The sequence below is a fragment of the Malaclemys terrapin genome, chromosome 1, assembly GCF_027887155.1.
Source record: "Malaclemys terrapin pileata isolate rMalTer1 chromosome 1, rMalTer1.hap1, whole genome shotgun sequence".
Lineage (NCBI taxonomy): Eukaryota > Metazoa > Chordata > Testudines > Emydidae > Malaclemys > Malaclemys terrapin.
This window is the reverse complement of record NC_071505.1, coordinates 317,072,423-317,093,986: the sequence shown is the minus strand read 5'-3', so window position 1 is coordinate 317,093,986 and position 21,564 is coordinate 317,072,423. Positions and strand designations below refer to the sequence as shown.

The 21,564-nt window shown below is 41.3% G+C and overlaps 1 protein-coding gene across 1 annotated transcript in view; it reads right to left on the bottom strand.

Moving 5' to 3' along the window:
• Positions 1 to 21,564, bottom strand: part of GUCY1A2 (guanylate cyclase 1 soluble subunit alpha 2) — a 276,684-nt gene that overhangs the window by 216,839 nt on the left and 38,281 nt on the right. Inside the window, exon 4 of the mRNA XM_054015549.1 lies at positions 20,090 to 20,808. Within this exon, the coding sequence (XP_053871524.1) occupies positions 20,090 to 20,808 (719 nt within the window). The remainder of the gene's footprint in view (positions 1 to 20,089; positions 20,809 to 21,564) is intronic.

Below are 21,564 nucleotides of genomic sequence, written 5' to 3'. Positions count from 1 at the left end.
TCTCCCTGTGACTGGGGATACAGTGTTATTGACATTGTCAGACATTGCCCTCTGAAGATTCAGAGGAAAGGAGAAGGGTAATATCACACATCTATAATAATACTCTCAGACTGTAGGATGTGACCCAGTCAAACGTGTTCACATCAGACAGGCTGCCTCTCGGCTTTAATTGGAGTTGCCTTTGCTATTTAAAGGGTAATAGAAACAAAATGTCTAAGCATTAACAAGTCAGGACAAAAAGCAGGAGCCCTTGATTTGTACAAATCAGTACAGGTTCTCTTATTCATTTATGTTATTAATAAATAATTTGTACTGTGGTAGCACCCAAAATGAGCTAGGTGCTACACAACTATATGACAGTTTCTGCTCTTAGATCTGCAACATTTACAATATTGTACTTCAATTATAGTGTTACAACTAAAAAAAGGGAGCAACAATAGGTAAGAGCCATGTTGGGTTATCTCTTGGCAGACAGGTATCCTGGCTGGAACACCAAGCCAATGACATGTCACTAATGCAACCTGTGCCTTGCACAGGATCCAGTTTCATGAGTGATTTCAGGACATCTGCACTCTGTATCAGTGAAGATTAAGCATGTTGTACCAGTGAAAAGGCAGTCACAGTAGTGAAAATAAAATGCACAATGTATATGGAGTGTTTATGTCAGCAATTATATTACAACTCATGAGGCCTAGTTTAGGAGGTACAATTTGAGGGCCCGTGCCAGCCAATCCTAGACCAGCAGTTTCCTCACTGATTTGCCCTCCTGACCTAAAAAGGACCACAACAGGGCTGACTTTCAGTTCCTGTGCTTCAGGCAAAATTAGGGGGTGAAGGACAAAGCCATATGTTTTAGCTATTCAGGAGCCAGCCCAGGCCCCAGCATAAGATACAGCAGTCTTAGGTTGCTCTAAGTTATACTCTGCCAGGGACTGGGAGCTGGGTCAGCATAGAGCCCTAATGCTTGCTCTACACCAATACGGGAGACCCTCCAACAAGTGGGTATTCTCAAGGGTCTCTTTCCATCCTCTCAAAGATCCATTTATGCTGCCAGAGAGGTATAAAATGGTCTTAGTGTAACTAGGAATCAGGCCCAATAGCAGTAATCAGAATAGGAGAGGACAGGAGAATGGTGACTTAAAAGGGCTGGTTAAATATTTCTCCTTTTTTGCATGGGGAACGGGGGAGGATCATACTAATGAAAATAGTTCTTTGCTCTCGACATCATAATTATTCACAGGAGTGGACTGTGATGTCACAAGCAGCACAAGAGGAGGTGGAGATAACATTTATCTGTAATAATTAGCTATTGAAGAAGGAGTGAGAGAGGGGAAAAAAATCCTGAAAATCCAACTGAGTTGCATTTGAATAATGTGTTCTTGTAACATGACAGTAAATTGAAACTCGTCGTTTAGTGTTTTCAACAGTGGTGAGTGTAAATCATTAACCCATACAAAAGCTTTCAGTCACTTAGAGGAAGATGGGCATTTGTCTATGGTACTGATTTCCTTGGCATAAAAAGAAAAATGAATCATAAGACAATAGATTGAACCATAGGAGTCAAAGTGGCTGATGAATGCTTGACTCAGTAAAATAATTTCCAGACATCTTCTGCAGTTTTAGATTAAGAGAAGAGAGGGAGGGGTGGGGGTGGGGTGGGGAAAGGAATATTTTATCATTTGCTTGTTATACTTTTCTTCAGCTCTATCACTGTGAACAGAAAAGCCAAGTGACATTGCTATTGCTCTGTCTGGGGAAGAAGTATTAAAAACGCTGGGATGCTTCCACAGCATTATTAAAGTTCTCTGAAGCACAGCTATTAGTGAGATAAAAAAGTCATGTCATCTATTGTTTCACATAACCCATCACAACCTGTAGTAGCTGTCAAGCCAGCCAGTCCAATTCATTTTGAAAATCATCAGAGCACAAACGTGTTTTGACAAGCAAACGTGAGGGATATTAGCGGAAGCAGAAAATGAAATTTGATTTTGAGAGTTCCAGAAGCCTGCAAAGGCAATGGAAGCTTAGTATCCAATGCTGACTACCTGTGAATAAAACAGCTCTGGGAAGGATTAGAGCTTGTAGATCACATGTGACAGAAGTCCTCAAACCAGGCTCACTTTTAGGCCACTCCATTTGAATTTTACTAGAGGTGGCGGGAGATTAAGGATCAAACACAAAAAAATTCAAGATCATGTTGTGATGGATTTTAAAATTACTCAGCCAATGTCAGGCATTCTTTCATATATTTTGTTCAAAATATTTTAAAAAAACTATGCCTCTTTAATTAAGCTCAAAAAAAAAATGTCCTTCATGGATGAAAAAGTTATTCTTTCATATTATGACATTTATTTAAGTACAAGCAAACAAGCAAATGGAGAAAAGTAGCACCCCTGAAATAGGCTGCTCTTTTAATATGCACAACTAATCAGCACTGTATTTGGCAACGCAATGGGGCTATATGAAAATGTTTGGCCAACACATTGCACTGCATAAGCCTAGAGAACTTGTCCACAGTTTTTCAAAAATAGATGACTACATCTGTATTTGGGGCCTGATTCAGTACCCATGGTAGTCAATGGAAAGATTCCTTCTGAATTCTATAGCCATTGGATCAAATTTCCTTGGCCCTTAAAGTCAACAGAAGCTGTTCATCGCTCAATGCTTCAGAAAGTCTGGTCAGCTATTTATGTGCCTAACCATGGGCTTAGTAGCCTAACTTTGAGCTCTTATTTTTGCAAAAGTCAGCCCTAGGGTTTTTCTTCAATTCCGCCCACAGGGCCAGATCCTGAGCTGGGGTAAATTAGCCAGATTTACCCAGTACCATCATTTCTAACAGCTGAAGATCTGGCCCAGTCTGTGTAATGAGCAGAGCTGTGTAGGAACTGCAATTTCAATGCTGTGGGAAATTCCATGATTTCAAAGTTTGTTCCAAATCAAAACAAAACATCAAATTCTCATGTTCCCATGAAAGCAAATTTTCAAAAAAAAATTCATTTGGGTCAATCTATATGTTTTATTTTGATTTTTACTTTTAAAATGTTTATATCATATATTATAATGTATAGTATAAAATAAAATAAAATACAATTTTTGAATGAAAAATCTAAATGTTCCGTTCCGAAAATGTCAAAATAGAACGTTTCAACTTTTTTTCAAAACAATATTTCACTGAAATTGACATGTTCCCAAGGAAAGTTTTGATTTTGATGAAATGACATTTTCCAACAGACAAACATTCAGTCAGAAAATCTTCAAGCAGCTCTGGTAATGAACTTTCAGGTCCCAGGTCTGTTCCTAAAAGTTCTCTGAGTGAAACTGTATGCAGTGCTACATAAGCTCCTTGGCCAGTAGGTGTCTTTCTATAGACTGGTTTATTTGGGAGATTGGGAAAGGGCTGTCAGTATGAGAAAGAGCAGAAAAGCAGCAAGTTTGCAATGAACACAGCTGCACAGTATCTGGCAGTGAATCAAATAAGGACAATTTCTTTTATGATTCACTTAGAATTAGCTCCTTCCCAAGACAGTAGTAATGTCTGCTTTGGCAGACTTCACTGCACTGTTCTGAAAGCATGCTAAAGGCCATAGTTTCAAAAGGGCACACACACAAAATTGTGCCAATAGATTTTGCTGTGTTGATCCACATGCATGGATCTGTCATTGCCTGATTGGATGACAGCAAGAGCCAGCTACCTATGCAGGATTGGCCTTCCCACCATTGACCCCAGAGATCCACATGTGAGGAGGAGATAAACCATGGGATGGAATGGGGAAGATAATTGTGCATCTCTTTCCCAACAATCCCACAAGGTGAAATAAGCTAATGGTCTCACTCCAATTCCGAGGAGAAAGATGTCCACATCACAAATAGGCCTGTCTCGGTATACACAGAAACATTAAATGTGCAAGGAGACAACTACCCTAGAGTTTTCCCTCTGATCTGGTTGAGGCATATTGAAAAGGCTGAATAAGGAGCTTGCACTGCCTACCCTGTGCCTATTTTATGTACAGAGTTTTGTTTCCAGGACTTTCATAAGCTAATATTTTGCAGTCTTTACCACAGAAGACAGTGGGGAAATTCCTAAACCATGACCACTTTTCCTGGGAAAATGAAATGTGGCCTTGATGGAAGTAAAGGAGAAGATTTTCAAAGGCACAAAGAGTAGTTAGGAAGCACTGACTTTCGATGGAAGTTGTCTGCCTAATTTGCCTTTGTGCCTTTAAAGTCTCCGCCTACATTTTTAAGGAGAAGTTAAGAGCATTTTGAGGAACTCAAGGTCAGTGAAACAACAGGACAAAACGGTTACTAATCTTTCTGTAACTGTTGTTCTTTGAGATGTGTTGCTCCTGTTCATTCCACACTAAGTGTCTGTGCATCGCGTATACCCTTGCCGGAGATTTTTCCCTCAGTGGTATCCATTGGGCCACCTCTAGAATCCTCCAGAGCCACGCGCTTATGTGCTGGTATAAGGGACATCGCTGGCCTCCCTCTCAAGTTTTGACATACCTCCTCCATCCCATCCATAGGAGGGTCTGCACCTCCAGGGCAAAGAGCTGCTTGTGAAGAGTGATGGGGATGGGACGGCAAGAGGAGTGGATGAAAATTGAAGTGTGTAACAGTCAGTCCAAAAATAAAGGGGTGGCAGGATCTGAAGTGGGAACTGGTATAATGCCCTCGGGAGCACCTTTGAAAAGCCTGGTTGGGCCCACTGGAGTACCTATGTGACCCCAGCTGGGAGATTGAGGTGGATGGAAGCAGTTGACTGCACTTGTAATCTCTCCCCTTTCTTTTACAGAGGCCCAGTCTCAGAGGCAGAGCCGAGAAGTGTGGTGGCTGTTGAGACCTGAAATCTTCCTCGAAATAGACGGAGCATAGTGGTCCAGGGACCTGAGGGTATCCCTTGAATCCTTCATGCCATATAGTCTCATGTCCATTTGCTTCAAAATAAGCGAGGAACCTTTGAAAGGGAGGTCCTGGACTGACTGCTGGACCTCGTTAGAGTCCTGAGGATGGCAGCCAAGAGCATTGTCTCATGGTGACAGCAGAGGCCACTGTCCTGGCTGCCGCATCTGCTGCATCCAGTGCCGCCTGGAGAGAGGCTCTGGCAACATTCTTTCCCTCTTCCAAAAGGGCTGAGAATTCATGCCTGGAGTCCTGGGACATAGAGTCCTTAGATCTGGACAAGGAGTCCCACAAATTGTAGTCGTATCTCCCCAGTAAGATTTGCTGGTTTGAGGTGCGTAGTTGTAGACCATCTGTCAAATACATTTTCCTCCAAAATAGATCAAGTTTCCTTGCATCCTTCTGTTTGGGGTAGCACTCGAGTGGCCCTGTCTGTCTCTTTCATTAGCCACCAATACAATGAGGGACCCTGGAGAGGGGTGAGAGTATAGATACTCATACCCACTGGCTGGCACATAATATTTCTTCTCTGCCCTCTCTGACGTCGTTGGCAGAGAAAATGGGGTCTGACCGGACCCATTACTGCCTCATTAATGGGTAAGGCCACCTTAGATGGAACTGCTGCAGCCAGAATGTCAAGGAGGCTGTGGGATGATTCCTTGAGCTCCTCAATCTTTAGCCTCAGGTTAGCCGCTATCCGCTTTAGAAGCTCTTAATGAGCCATAAATTCATCCTGTGGTATCAAGCTACTCGGCCCCAAGACAGCCTCGTCCGGGGAGGAGGAGGAAGAGGCCTGTACTGGAGGAGGGGCTTCTTCCTCTTCTTCTGCCTCAATAACTTCTGTAGGGGCCATGTCCTGTAAACCCAGAGACAGGGTCCAGTGCTGATCATAGTGGAGCGGAAACCAGCCTTTCGGAAGTGACCAGTACCGGGGGAAAACCCCAAGAGTTCCAGAATTACACTGCATAAGCCACTGGTCCTCCTGGCCACTGTCCTCTCCACCTCTCACTGCCTCCGATCAGTGCTGACGGTCCAGTGACTGGTGGAGGACCGGGGACGACCTTGCAGAGGACAGAAGAGTTAGCTTGCCTATAGAAGGTACTGGATGGCCCAGTTCTGGGAAGGAGCTCGAAGCACCATGCTCTCTCCTGCTCCATGGGACCAGGAGTGACAGCAAGTCTCTGGGTTGAAGGCACCGCAATTCTGCTGGTACCGCGATGACTTCCCAGCATCAACAGGGGGACCCACATCAGACTCAACAATCTTGGCAAAATCTACAGTGCCACCATGTGACCGGGGGTGAAGGAGTGCACTCCATTGCTGTCCCCTTGCTTGCCTTTCTTCGGAACCAGCGAGTGCCCTCTGTCTATGTGCTGCTTTTTGTGCTTCTTCCTCGGCAGTGGAGATGGAGAGCAGCGCAAGGATGCATGCAGTGCTGGAGGAGTGCTTCACACCAAGGCCAAAGTGCTTGGTGCCAAATCCGAGCAGCTTGGTTACAAAACCGGTCGCAGAGCGGCTTCCATTAGGACAGCCTGAAGTCTGATTGCTCTGTCCTTCTTTGTGCGAGGCTTAAAGTCCTGACAAATTTGGCAGCTGTCTTTCACGTGAGATTCTCCCAGACACTTCAGACAATTGGAGTGTGGGTCCCTAACAGGCATAGGCTTGCCACAGGAAGCACAAGATTTGAAGTCTGGGGACTGGGGCATGTCCAGCCCCCGGGGCAAAAAGAGCCCCTTAATGATAAGGGGGTACTATTTTCACTAATACTATTTACAATATATACACTGTAATTAAACTATAGACTAAACTATCAAAGAAGAAACCACTGATAAGCACCTTGACCAAGGAAGAGGAGACATTCCCGCAACCATCACGGGTGGTAAGAAGGAACTCCGAGGGTGTGGGACTGGCAGTGCCCCTTAGACCAGCGCATAAGCACGCAGCTCCTGAGGGCACTAGAGCCAGCCTGACTGATACCACTGACGGAAAAAAATCTCTGGCAACAGTGTGCCACACACACACCTAGCATGGAATGGACATGAGCAAGCACTTGAAAAACAGGTAATATCCATTGAAGAACGCTGCAGGAAAGGAATATCAGATAAATGCAGGAAATGCAACATAACACTAACCAGGAAATGCAACATAACTTTTAAAATAACAAATAGTTTTGGAGATTAGAATTTTACTTTTATTCTAAAAGGATGACAACAGAACTCCTAAGAAGTTCCCATCTGAGCATCAGTGACACCAAAAAAGAGTAAAACACTTGGATTAGCATGACCTGATCAGCATGGTTTCTATGAGGAAAATCAGGTTTTTCCAACCTTTTAGAGTGCTTTGAAAAAGTCAATAAAATATTACCTAAAAGTGACCCATGCGACCAAATTCCTTAGATTTCCCAATAAGAAACTAGTTAAAAACACAGGGTGATGGAAAATGTTCTGACATCACTTAAAAAATAATTAAACTACATTTCATCTTCTCATGAAAAGTGCTTGTGGTATAAGAATTTCCCCATTTTGTTCTATGCCTTTTACTGATACACTTACTCACTTTGAATAATGCCTTACTCCATGAGTAGTTCCATTGACTTCAGTAGGACTACTCATGAAGTAAGGTGCTATTCAACATGAGTAAGGGTATATCAAGCTGGCTCTAAGATTTTTAATAGATGGCTGCCCTCAAAGTAGAGAGAAGGCAGTAGACAGTGAGGTACCTGAGAGAGTGGTATTTGGGACCTTTGCTATTTAGGGGATTTGTTATTGATATGGAAAAATTAGACAACATGTGGATGAAGTTTGCTAGTTACATAAAATTCCTCCAGGAAGTAAAAAGTACTATGAATTTTGAGAAATTACAGAATATTTGTATAAGAAATAGAACAACAGGGCCTTAATCCTGACTGGGACCTCTGGGCACTACCACAATAATGGGACTTGATTAATAAAGAATTAAAGAAGAGTAATGTTATAAATACAAATCAACATGGGTTTATGGAAAATAGATCCATCAAACTAGCTTGATGTATTTTTGGATGAGATTACCTGTTTGGTTAACAAAGGTCATAGTATTGATGTAATATGCTTAGACTTCTGTAATACATTTGATTTGGTACCATATAAAATGAACATGGCACACATTAAATGGATTAAAAACTGGCTAACTGATAGGTCTCAAAATGTCAGTGTAAACAGGAATTGTCATCACGTGGATGTGTTTGCAGTGGGCTCCTGCAGGGATTGCTTCTTGACCTTTGTCAAGGCTAACTCCCCACTCTGGCCCTTCGAGTGCAGAAGGTGGGGGCCTGCAAGGATTCTAAAAATTAATACTGGCCACTCCAGGCTTATATTAAACTCCCAAGGTTACAGCTTTTTTCTGACCTTGGCTTGGAAGATACTGCCACCACCCAAGTGCAGAACCCCTTTGAGAGCCCAGGAAGGCGCACTTGGGAATTCCTTCCTCTGGGGTACCCTCAAGCCCTTTCACGCCCCCTCCCTCTGGGGAAGAGCTGAGAAATCAAAAACAAGGCAATCAGCTGTTGCCATCACCTAATTAAACAACATGTGCACAAACCTCTTAGGACACAAAAATTCAATTCTGTTCTTAAAAAAGATACATTTTATTTTAAAAAATTAAAGAAGAAAATACATTTGGGAACTCAGGCTATTGCTAGATTTTAAAAGAGCAACTACAAGGACTAAGCACCAAGAATAGCTTTCTTGAGGTCCAGCTTAAAGGTTACAAACAAAACAAAAGCACCTGGGGTTAGCACAGAGGAATCCACAGGCCATAAAGAAATAAAAGGGATAAACCTAATCACATCTTCCTAGACATTTCCTGATCTACTTACATATCAGGGGTTTTAAATGAGTAGTTTCTAGGTATGATACTTATGATTTTTCATACCTGGCCCAAGCTTCTCACAGCATAACTGCTGCCCTGTTGGCCTCTCCCTGGGAGAACAACAGACAGACAAAAGGGGAGTCGTTTTTCAATTTTAAAAAGTTCTAGCCTTCCCATTGGCTCTTTTGGCCAGATGCCCACTCACTTCCTTTTACTTATGCATAGCAGTGAGACTTTTTAACCCTTTACAGGTAGAGCAATTAGAGAACAGCTACTAAGAGGGATTTTATAGCTACTGGCTGGCTGAGTGTTCATAAAAGGGAGCTACCCCACCCCTCATTTATCACAGCCTTATACTGAAGAAAACATAAAATCATCACTGATAAAGTTTGCAGGTGACACAAAAATTGGAATGGTAAATAATGAAGATGATAGGTCACTCATTCAGAACAAACCACCATTTGTATTTTTAATGTATACATCTAGGAACAAGGAATACAGGCCTTACTTACAGGATTGAGGTCTCTATCCTAGGAAGCAGTGACTCTGAAAAAGATTTTGGAATCATGGTGGATAATCATCTGAACATGTGCTCCCAGGGTGATTCTATGGCAAAAGAGCTTATACCCTCTTGGGATGGACACAAAAGAAAATCTCGAGCAGGAGTACAGAGGTCATTTTACCTCTATATTTTGGCTCTGGTGTGACTGCTGTTGGAATGCTGTGTCTAGTACAGATGCCAACATTTCAAGGAGATTGATAAATAGTAGAGTTGAAAGAAGAGCCACGAGAATGATTAAAGGATTAGAAAGCATTCCTCGTAACAAGAGACTCAGGAAGCTCAATCTGTTTAGCTTAACAAAGAGAAGGTTAAGGGGTGATGTGATTATAGTCTGTAGGTATCCACATGAGGGAAAATATTAATAATGGGCTCTCCAATCTAGCAGAGAAAGGTATAACACGATCCAATGGTTGGAAATTGAAGCTAGACAAATTCAGTTTGGAAATAAGGCATACATTTTTAACAGTGAGAGTAATTAACCATTGGAACAACTTATGAAGGGTTGTGGTGGATTCTCCATCACTAACAATTTTTAAACCAAGATTGAATGTTTCTCTAAACAATATGACGTAGGAATTATTTTGGGAAGTTCTATGGCCTATGTTATACAGGAGGTCAGACTAGATTATCACTATGGTCTTTTCTGGCCTTGGAATCTATGAATATAAATAACAGTGGGGATTTAGACACATCGGTCACATGTCCTGCCTTGAAGGCAGATTACATTAAACTTGGACAAATATAAAGTGTTCACATAAGTAAAAATAATCAAATCAAAAATAATTGGTCATATAGAAAAATCTATATTTTCTGGATCAGATTAATGAAAAGACTGCTGTCATTGTAGATACCTCAGTGATGAAGTTAAACAAGTACATATTTAAAAAAAGAGATTGAAAATTATACAGAACATATTATTATAGGTGTTATCACATACCCTCATCTGAATTATTATAGGATCCTATTACACCTCTTTGTGGATTAACATATATAAATTGGGCCCTGATTCTGCACATACTTATGCACATGCTTAACTGTAAGCATGAGAGTAATCCCATTAAAATCAGTGAAATTACTCACATGCTTAAAGGTAAGCAAGTACTTACACTTTTGCAGAACTGAAGTCTTCGTTATTCCACCTTCCCAAACGAAAAGTATAGCAGAGATTGAAAATATTGCAAAACATACAGAAAAGTATTTAGTAGCGTGGCGGGCTTTTCATATGACAAAGGACTGAAAATACTATGAATAGTGCCCTATCAAATTCACGGTCCATTTTGGTCAATTTCACAGTCATAGGGTTTTTAAAATTGTAAATTTCATGATTTCAGCTATTTAAATCTGAAATTTCATGGTGTTGTAATTGTAGGGCTCTTGACCCAAAAAGGAGTTGTGTGGGCGGGGGGGAAGCCCTGCAATACTGCTACCCTTACTTCTGCACTGCTGTTGATGGCAGTGCTGACTTCAGAGCTGGGCAGCTGGAGAGTGGTGGCTGCTGTCTGGGAGCCCAGCTCTGAAGGCAGAACCGCCACCAGCAGCAGCGCAGAAGTAAGGATGACATGGTATGGTATTGCCACTCTTACTTCTGCACCGCTACCTGCAGATCTAGGCCCTCAGTCAGCAACCATCACTCTCTGGCCATCCAGCTCTTAAGGTAGCAGTGCAGAAGTAAGGGTGGAATGGTATGGTATTGCCACCCTTAATTCTGTGCTGCTGCTGGCAGGGTGTAGCCTTCAGAGCTGGGCGCCCAGCCAACGGCTGCTGCTCTCCAGCCACCCAGCTCTGAAGGCAGTGCAGAAGTTAAGGTGGCAATACACAGCTCTCCTAAAATAACCTTGTGACCCCCCTGCAAATCAGGAACCCCAATTTGAGAAACGCTGGTCTCCCCTGTGAAATAGTACAGTGTAAAAGCACACAAAAGACCAGATTTCACGGGAATAGACCAGATTTCACGGTCCATGATGCGTTTTTTATGGCCATGAATTTGGTAGGGCCCTAACTGTGAATATTGTCAAAAGTTTTAGACTGCAAGCTGTAGATTGTATAGTCTTTGAGGCAGGGACAATTTTTTGTTCTGTGTTTGTACAATGCTCAGCACAGTGGAATCCTGGTCCATGACTGTTGTTACTAGGTGCTACCACAACACAAACAAACAAAAAAAACAACCAAGCAAATAAGTAAGATGTGGTGATAGTGTGTTTTCTATTTGTGTCTAAAGTGCAAGCTCAATTGTAGGCACTATATAAATAACTATCCTGTCCCTTCACATAAAAACAAAGGGAAAAAAATTAAATCGAAGAGCAGTACATTGAGAAGAAAAAATAGAAAATACTCTTTTTACACAGCACGTAGTCAACAAACAGAATGGAAATGCTGCACTTGGATTGTTGAAAGGACTGGATCATATTGTTTTCCATTGGTAACATTTGCATTTAAGTAACATGAGAGAATGATATGGACAATGATGGAAAATCAAATACCACGGGTGGGTAAGCCCCTCTCTCACGTACAGTTTTGAACAATTTGCTACTTGTATTATGCCAAAAATGGTAGTTTGGGGGAAGGGGGATGTAACATTCTATTCCTTCGGGGGGGGGGCATCCTGTAACCCCCATATTCCTCATTTATATATAATTGTGATATTGCATATAAGGCAGGCCATGTGAGGTATCAGGGGAAAGGTTATGATCTGCTGAAAGTCATTTTTTTATCTAAATATGTATATCATTATGCATATGAAGTTATGAGAATGTATTGTATGATTGTTACTAAAATATGCTGTCGGTTTGGGAAGCACCCAGACACTAGATCTCCAGAGGCAATGCCAAGGAAAGCAACCAACACCCAGGCGAGTGTCAAACAACCATTAACAGCCATTGTCCAGCAAGGGAGCTACAACTCAATGACTCACCTGCATAAAGCCACAGCAGGGGAATTGCTCAACCTTGCCTGGGGACTCAGCAATGCCCACCAGACATGCCTGGACTTGTGTTCTCCAAGCATATGGGACTGAGGGTATAAAACCGAACGCCGGGGGCCCATGCTTGGCCTTTCTCCTTCCCCCATCTACACTGCAACTAGCAACAAGGACACTCAGAGAATATTGAAGACTCCAACAGAGGTGACTGGCCCAGGTTTCAAGGATGAAACCTGTGTACTATGAACTACAATATCCAGTGGGGTGAGAAAAACTGCTTAATCTAGATGTTGCCCAGTCTAATAGGATTGAGAGTTTAGACTGAGTGCTTATATTTTATTTTATTTTAGTAACTAACTGACTTTTTGTCCATTACTTAAAATTTATCTATCTTAAAATCTACCTGGAGAGTTAAGAGGGCACAGCAGTATCACGTTCCCACGATTGCATGCCTGGGATTCCGTCACATACTCTTCTTGAGATATTTCTAAGATAGGACTTATAGTATAATCTCTGTAAATAACCTTATGCATGATCCCACAATTTAGCACAGGGGTCAGCAACCTTTCAAAAGTGGTGTGCCGAGTCTTCATTTATTCACTCTAATTTAAGGTTTTGCGTGTCAGTAATACATGTTAACGTTTTTAGAAGGTCTCTTTCTATAAGTCTATAATATATAACTAAACTATTGTTGTATGTAAAGTAAATAAGGTTTTTAAAATGTTTAAGAAGCTTCATTTAAAATTAAATTAAAATGCAGAGCCCCCCAGACCGGTGGCCAGGACCCGGGCAGTGTGAGTGCCACTGAAAATCAGCTTGCATGCTGCCTTTGGCACACGTGCCATAGGTTGTCTATCCCTGATTTAGCATATGGCTTAATTTATTACACAGATATCTCTACCAGATATACAGTATGTATGTGTGTGAAAGATATGTATTAATACTACTTTTTATATAAATTATACTTTTAAAAAATTAAATGAGGCACCATAAAGTCTTTAAATCATTTTGAAAGAGCTATCTACTTAAGGAACAGTACAAGGATAATTTAAAAAGTAAGCAAAGTCTGGATTTGAAATATCATAGATGTTTTGCCTATCACTTATAATCACTTTAAACCTATCTTTTGTAGTCATAGAAGCATAGAAGATTAGGGTTGGAAGAGACATCAGGAGGTCATGTAGTCCATCCCCCTGCTCAAAGCAGGACCAACCCCAACTAAATTATCCCAGCCAGGGCTTTGTCGATAAACTTCTTTTACTGTTTATCTTTGTGATGTTGCACTCCATATGAGTTTATGAAAATATGCTAATGAGTGTGAATATAATGTAACTGGAATATGCTTCATGCAAAAGGTCTGTTGTAAGGTATCATTACAAAGTTTATAATCTACTGAGTGTGGTCATCCTATTTGTATAAATGTATCATTCTTGTATCTGAAACTAGAAATATGAAATATAACTCTGAGGTCCTATTGTAATTGTGTAAAGTGTGAGCCATTAATGGTGGTTTGGAATCTTGATGGCTCCCATCAACTAGGACAATTGGTTGTAAATGGCTCTGTTTACTTGCAAGCCTTTCTGTGAGTCAGGCCAGGAAGAATGAAGGCTTGGGGTCTCACAGGACATGTGACCATGTCACCTGGTACTGGAATCCATCTTAAACCTGGTGCTTTTCCATTTAGAAGGAGGGATGGGAACCCAAAGAGACAAAAGATTCCTGCCTTGTGCCAAAGCTATATCAGGGGGTGGAACAGAACAAACGAGGCTGGAGTCATGAGAAATCCCCTAGCTACCATCTGAGCTGGAACAAGGACTGTACCAGGGGAAAGGATTGGGCCGAGACTAGAAAGGAGTCTAGTCTGTGAAAGAAGCTTATTGGAACATCTCTGAGGGTGAGATTTACCTGTATTCAGTTTCTTAACTGTATTAGGCTTAGTCTTGCGTGTTTTGTTTTATTTTGCTTGGTGACTTACTTTGTTTTGTCTGTTATTACTTGGAACCACTTAAATCCTACTTTTTATACTTAATAAAATCACTTTTGCTTATTAATTAACCCAGAATAAGTAATTAATACCTGGGGGAACAAAGAGCGGTGCATCTCTATCAGTGTTATAGAGGGTGGACAATTTATGAGTTTACTCTGTATAAGCTTTATACAGAGTAAAACAGATTTATTTGGGGGTTTGATCGCATTGGGAGCTGGGTGTCTGGGTGTTAGAGATAGGACCACTTGCTAAGCCTTTTTCAGTTAAGTCTGCAGCTTTGGGGGTGCGGGTTAGACTCTGGGTCGGTGTTGCAGCAGATTAGTGTATCTGGCTCAACAAGGCAGGGTTCTGAAGGCCCAAACTGGCAGAAAAAATGAGCTCAGAGGTAGCACATCAGGTGACAGTCCCAAGGGGATCCCTGTGACCGAACCCATCACAATCTTTACCACTGAGTTTGCCTGAAGTGTTTGGTAAGGGTGCTTGCTCAGGTTTACAAAGGCTGGTGTATATCCACTTTCCATTGAAGAAGTGGTGAACCAATTAATAAATTTGCACTGCTCAACTTGAGCAGTGCAAGATGATATATTCCTGAGGTACAAGGCTGGGAGCTGGGGGGATTTGGCGGGTGCCTTTCTCTGTGTAATTCATGAGTGTCTCTGGGAGAATTCATGCAATCTAGCTGGGTGTGGGGGCTCTACATGCTGTTGTGCTGAGTGATCACAGGGGAAAGTTGCCTTTTTCTGAAAAATCAGATGTTGATTGCTGCCAGAGGCAGGATAACAGACTAAATATATCAGATATGTCAAAACCTAGTAGATATGGGTAACATTTTCAAAAGCACCAAAGTTACTTAGAAGCATTTGAAAATTTTACCCTATATCTATAGTTTATAAATCATTATTCATAGTTCACTGTTTTCTAAAAACCTACAGATATTAATACTCTATTCCCTATACCCTTCTTCTTGTTGCTTTCTTTGTTATGTGTTGTCTAGTTCTAGGCCCTGATCCAGCAAAGATATACGTGCAGTCTTATACAGTTGATTTCAATGGCTCTACTGCCAACATGTAAAGATATGCACACACATAAGCCTTTCCAGAACTGAGGTCTCAGATTGTCAGTTCTCCCGGGCAGGGTCCAGGTTATTTATTTGTCTGTATTTTCCATTTGTCTTTTGAGTGCTCAGTGAAGAAGTGACAATAGTAAATGGCTTACTTTCATCTAAACAAAGTGCTGGCAGCAGAAATAACAGAAGGTTCTTTTCTATTCTGTCTTTTTTTCACTGCATGCCTAAAAAAATAAAAATAGAGGAATAAATCTAATTTATGCATTGGAATGAAGATAAAAGTCCCTCCAAAATAAGCTAAAAGGTCCTCTGTGTATCACAAAGCCTTTTATATAATTCCTTTTCCTGATCAAACACTGTATGACTTGAGCAGCTCAAAACCTGGCACAGACTTGTCTTGGTTTCCCCCCTTTGTTCAAACTCACTAAGTCTGAGAAGAGTGGAGATATTCACCAACTCAGAATTCTCTAAAAGCAATATTCTGAAACAGGTGGTTGCTGATAAGATGTGACTCCTCTAAACTGAATGGGGAGTACCCCAGTCCACAAAACAGAACAACTGTCTAACTCAGTGACTTGTTATCTTTTTAATGGCTTCATGTTCCAACAGGAAGAAATATCGGTATCCCCCCTCCCAGCTAGCCTATGAGGAATTACTGGAGTACTGCTTCCAGTTTTGATGTCCACACTTTAAAAAGGATGATGACAAATTGGAAAGGGGCCAGAAAAGAGCTACAGGAATAAATTGAGGTCTGGCAAACCTGTCTTATAGCGAGTTACGTGTGGTGAACAAACCTCAGTACTGATGTAAAATTATTATAACTTCCTTTTTATATTAAGTTATGAACTTGTTTGCACTTTTACTGAACATTACAATATAGCCACAAGTATGTTATAGCCAGGAAGCTTGAAATTATAATAATACCTCTATATGTTTGAAATTAGTTATGTTATAAATGTTCACAGTGGTTAGAGAAATTCCAGGAGGTTTTCACTTCTGTCACCAACAACAAGCAAATGTCAGGAAGATAACCTCTTCTTATCCATAAACCATGTTTTAAAAGAGTGTTATATGAACTCAGAAAAGCTGCAGTTTAAATTTCACCTTGCCTTATCATTTATACTATTTTCCTTTCTGATATGTTTAAAAGATATATTGGATACTAATCTGTTAGTCTTTAAGGTGCCACCAGACTCCTTGTTGTTTATATTGGATACTGAAATTTGTGCTTTGTACAAAATATCTGATAGAAGTTTAATTGATATAACAAATAGATTGTAACTCTAATGTCAAACCAACCTAATATCCTTCTTTGGGTAACAATCCTAGTAGATAGAAGGGAAGTGGTAGATGTGATACATCTCGACTTTACTAAGGCTCTGAATTGTCTCATGTGACCGTCTCAAAAACAAATTAGAAAAATATAGAGGGTTACAATGGATCACAAATTAAATATGAGTCAACAATGTAACACTGTTGCAAAAAAAGAAAACATTTTGGCATGTATTAGCACGAGTATTGTAAGCAAAAGAAAGGAAGTAATTCTTCCACTCTACTCAGCACTAATACGACTTCAGCTGCAGTATTGTGCCCAGTTCTGGGCACCACACTTTGGGAAAGATATGAACAAATTGGAGAAAGTCCAGAGGAAAGCAACAGAAATGATTAAAGTTCTAGAAAACATGACCTATGAGGAAAGATTAAACAAACCCATTTTTTTCAATCTGGAGATTCAAGTATGTAAAAGGTTGTCATAGAGGAGGGTGATAAATTGTTCTCCTTAACACTAAGGACAGGACAAGAAGTAGGGGGGTTAAATTGCAGCAAGGGAGATTTATGAAAAACTTCCTGTCAGGGTAGTTAAGCACTGCAACAGATTATCTAGGGTGGTTATGGAATCTTCATCACTGGAGGTTTATAAAAACAAGTTATCTATCAGAGAGGGTCTAGAATGGATAATACTTACTCCTGCCTCAGTGCAGGGGACTGAACTAGATGATCTATCGATGTCCCTTCCAGCCCTACATTTCTATGATTCTAAGGAGCTTGTGTCAAGAGTAGGGTTGCCAACCCTCCAGGATTGTCCTGGAGTCTCCAGGAACTAAAGATTAATTTTTAATTAAAGATTATGTCATGTGATAAAACATCAAAGACTACATCCTACCAAAATTGGCAACCCTAGTCAAGAGACAATCTCCTAAGAGTGTCTTACCTAGACCAGGACATCTCTATTTGTACAATATCCAAGTCTGATCATCCTTATCCTCAAGAAGACAAACCATGTAAAACATATGTTTTAGGAATAGCCACAATGGTGAAAAGAAATGTAAGGTTTGTTATCAGAGTAATAAATCTGGGTAAACCCACACAAAGAATTCGAGAAATATCCTGATTGCAATGAAATGTATAATTATTCTAAAACTTCATTCAAAAAAACCATGAGGAAAAAAATGTGTAGCTGGAAAATTTTAAACCTTTTCTTTATTTCTTAAATACTAAAATAGCAAACACCTTTGTAAATGCATACTTGCAAATATGTCAGTTAATTTAATATAAAGCTCCTACTATCATTATTATGTTTGCAGTGCTGTAGCCATGTGATCCCAGGATATTAGAGAGACAAGGTGGCTGAGGTAATATCTTTTATTGAACCAACTTCTGTTGGTGAAAGAGTTAAGCTTCCAAGCTACAGAGCTCTTCTTCAGGTCTGGGAAAGATACTCAGGAGTGTCACAGCTAAATACAAGATGGAACATATGGTTTAGTTCTGCTAGTTTAGGCTTTTATCTACACTGGAACTTCATCGGCAAAACTTTTGCCATTCAGGAGCATTAAAAAAAAAACACACACTCCCAAACAACAAAAGTTTTACCGACGAAAAGCATCGGTGTGAACAGTGCTTTGCCAGCAGGAGCACTCTCGTTGGGGGGTGGCATATTTTTGTCAGCACGAGTTCTCTCTCCTGCCGACAACAGCAGCTACATTGTGCATCTTTTAGCGGCACAGCTGTAGCAATGCAGCCATGTCACTAAAAGCTGTGCACTGCAGACAAAGCCTTAGTTTAAGAGATATTCTAAGGGACCATTCAAGGGGAAGTGGCTCATTAACACTTCTGCAGTGGTACCCACAACACCCCCCACAACACACCTTTCAAGATCCATGGGTCCTATACATGCCTATCACAACATGTGCTGTACCTCATCCAGTGCACTAAATGCCCCAATAACAACTATGTGGGTGAAACAAGACAATCTCTACGCTATTGAATGAACTCACACAGAAAAATGGTAAAACAAGAATGCCATATTACCCATGGGTGAACACTTTTCCCAAAGTGATCACTCCATATCTGACCTATCAGTCCTCATCCTCAAATGGAACCTGCTCAACATTTTCAAAAGAGGAGTCTGGGAATTTATATTCTTAACTTCGCTAGACACTAAAAATAATGACCTTGATAAAGAGACTGTATTTATGGCTTATTACAACAATCTGTAACCCACTAAGAACATGTCTACACTATAATCTTAAGTCGACCCTATGTCAGGTCGATTTACAGTCACAGCAGTAATTACTGCGTGGACTGATGTCCAGACTACCCTCTTTCTGTCAGTGGTGCACGTCCTCATGAGGAGCACTTCCACTGACTGAAGAGGGATAGTGTGGGGGCTTAGAGCCAGGGCTCTCAGCTTCACGCAGCTCCCCACCCGGAGCCCAACTGCCCCCTGGGCTTTTCGCCTTCGCGCCCAGCCAGGAGTGGTGAGAAAGCCACCTGGGGCTTCTCACTTCGGGCGGGGAGATCTGCGCTCGGAGTCCAGTCAACTGTTGTGCTCCCGGTGGGGAGCCACGGTCCTGGGGGGAGGCAGCAGGGCTCCCCACGGGGAGTGGAGAGCCTGAGGGCTGCCTAAGCCAGGAAACCCGGCAGCAGCCGGGCTGGCAAACTGGGAGTCGGTTTTCTTGTCAATTTCACAGCTTCAGTGAACAGTCAACAGCCAATGTAAGGAACATAGTGTCTACATCGATACTGCATTGCCCTAGTTACACCTACATAAGCCCTACACCATCATAAGTGCCTAAATGGAAGCTGAGTTCATTTGAAAATCTGCCCACTTGTAGCCACCATACTATCTCCAGGTCCTGGGAGAGTTAACCTGCCTAAGAACACTTGCACCACTCAGCACAAAGGTAAACAAATATTCTTTGGTTGGGGGCTTGTTTTATGATAGGACAGCATCAGAGCTTCCTATATCAAGATTGGCATAAATTATATTTGGCATCATTTATTGTAGTGGTTAATTACTACAGATTTTCCATTTCTCTGCAGCATGAGAGACATGGAGAAGAGTATGTTTTCAAATTGTTATGTAGGATATATAAAGTAAATGGGAATCCTACAGCTAAACTCCTTCAGATAACACCAAAACTGCATTCCCCGGAGAACAATTACATTCAATGGTGTCATTGTTTTCAGTATTATTACAATAAAATTGGAATGAAATTAATGATTAGACATAGGCATTACGTCAAACCAAGGCATTGGGAATTTCACCAATGTTTTAATACACAACCATGTGACTGAGAATTTTTTGAATGGCATTCAAAGTATCTGCAATAACTCCACATGCAGAGTTTACAAATAATGTAGGATGAAATTCATTCCAATCCAGACCCAAACCACTTACATCCCACTTAAGCCTTATTTTGGGGGGTTAAATGAGCTTTCGGTAGTGCACAGTCCTTGAGCTGTTAGACTCTGAATAAATGCGCCCTTCCCATACACACACATCCCATTCTAAATTAATGCTCCTACCTTATCTTTATTTTCAGAGCCAGAAGCCTCAAGTTTGGTCCGAATCACAAATGGTGTTGATAATCTCAGGAGGACTCGTTCAAATGTGGCACTGACCTTCGGGGAAACTATCTCAAAGCATTCCTGGAATTTCAACGTTTTGTGAGTGTCACATTTGAGCTGCTTCCTAAGGCCTTCCCCAAGCTGGAGCACCAGCATGTTTGGATCAAACATCAGATGGAAGGGGAAAGCTCTGCAGAAGGTGCTGATGCTTATCCTCAGGTCTGAGGGAGACTGAGATGATCCGAGTGGAAGTGCTTTTGTGATATTTGCATTTTCACGTTCTTTGATAATAAAAGTAAGACAGCTGCAATTACCTGGGTTCGACCCCTCCGCATACAGTTTCTCATTCGTGACTTGTTCCACATCCACTTCCAAACGGTAGATCTTCTTTGCTGCCGCCTTTATCATTCCCATCATTGCAAATCCAACAATATGATGAGGGTGAAAGTAGTGGAGCATGAGGTTGCCTTCAGGGAGCTCTTTGCATAGGAAAGAAGGGGATTCCAGAGTGACCTGTCTTCCAAATGAAGTTCTAATGTGCTCCAGCAAAGCGTCAAAGCCATTGAAGAAGTCCTGCAGCGTGCCACCTACAGCGCGAAGAACTCTTTCATTCTCATCAAAGCAGATATTGAAGAATTCCTCCCCAAATTTTTCTTGCATCTCCTCAAACTTCAAACCTATAGGGCAATGGTAAATATATGTCAACAACGTGGTGGGGTTATTGTTGTGCAACATTTTTCCTTTATAATCTGCTTTTGTTTGGGGCTTCCCCCCAGCCACCAGACTATGATTTGTCCCCTATTCTGAAGTCTTCTTCATTAAGGATACCTGCTAGTGGGATTCCCATTTCCCTAAGGCAAAAGCTACCAGATTTCATTGGTCTCTGTGGGTGACCCTAAGATGTCTGCATCACATCTCGTCATTCTGGACTGCTTTTTTTTTTCCTGTCCATCTTCCTTCCTCACTCCCCAGTCCCATCTCCCTCTATCAGCCACAGTTTGTGAATCATGCACTTTTACCTTTTCTCATTCCGGTTAGAGCCCAGAGGACTACACTTTCCTCATGCTTTATATCTCACACACTACAACATTATCTGACCTCTTTGCAATGAGGATGACTAGACAGAACTTCCTTCAGAATCTTTTAGTACCACCTTTGAATTGGACAGTGGGATCACAACAGAGCAACACAATAGTTCTCCTTCCCCCTCATTGTCTCTGCAACACTCCAAGGCCCCACTGAGTCAAAGACTGGGACTGGAAATCAAACCTAGAACTTCCACAGAACAATGCGAAACCCACAACTGGCCACTCAGATATACCTCTTCTGGCTGCATTTACTCTGCAACCATGAAATAAGACCGCCTCAGAGCCTGAAATACTTTTCCTACACTGACCACTAGGGATTGCTAAAGAATAAGATGAAATAACCAC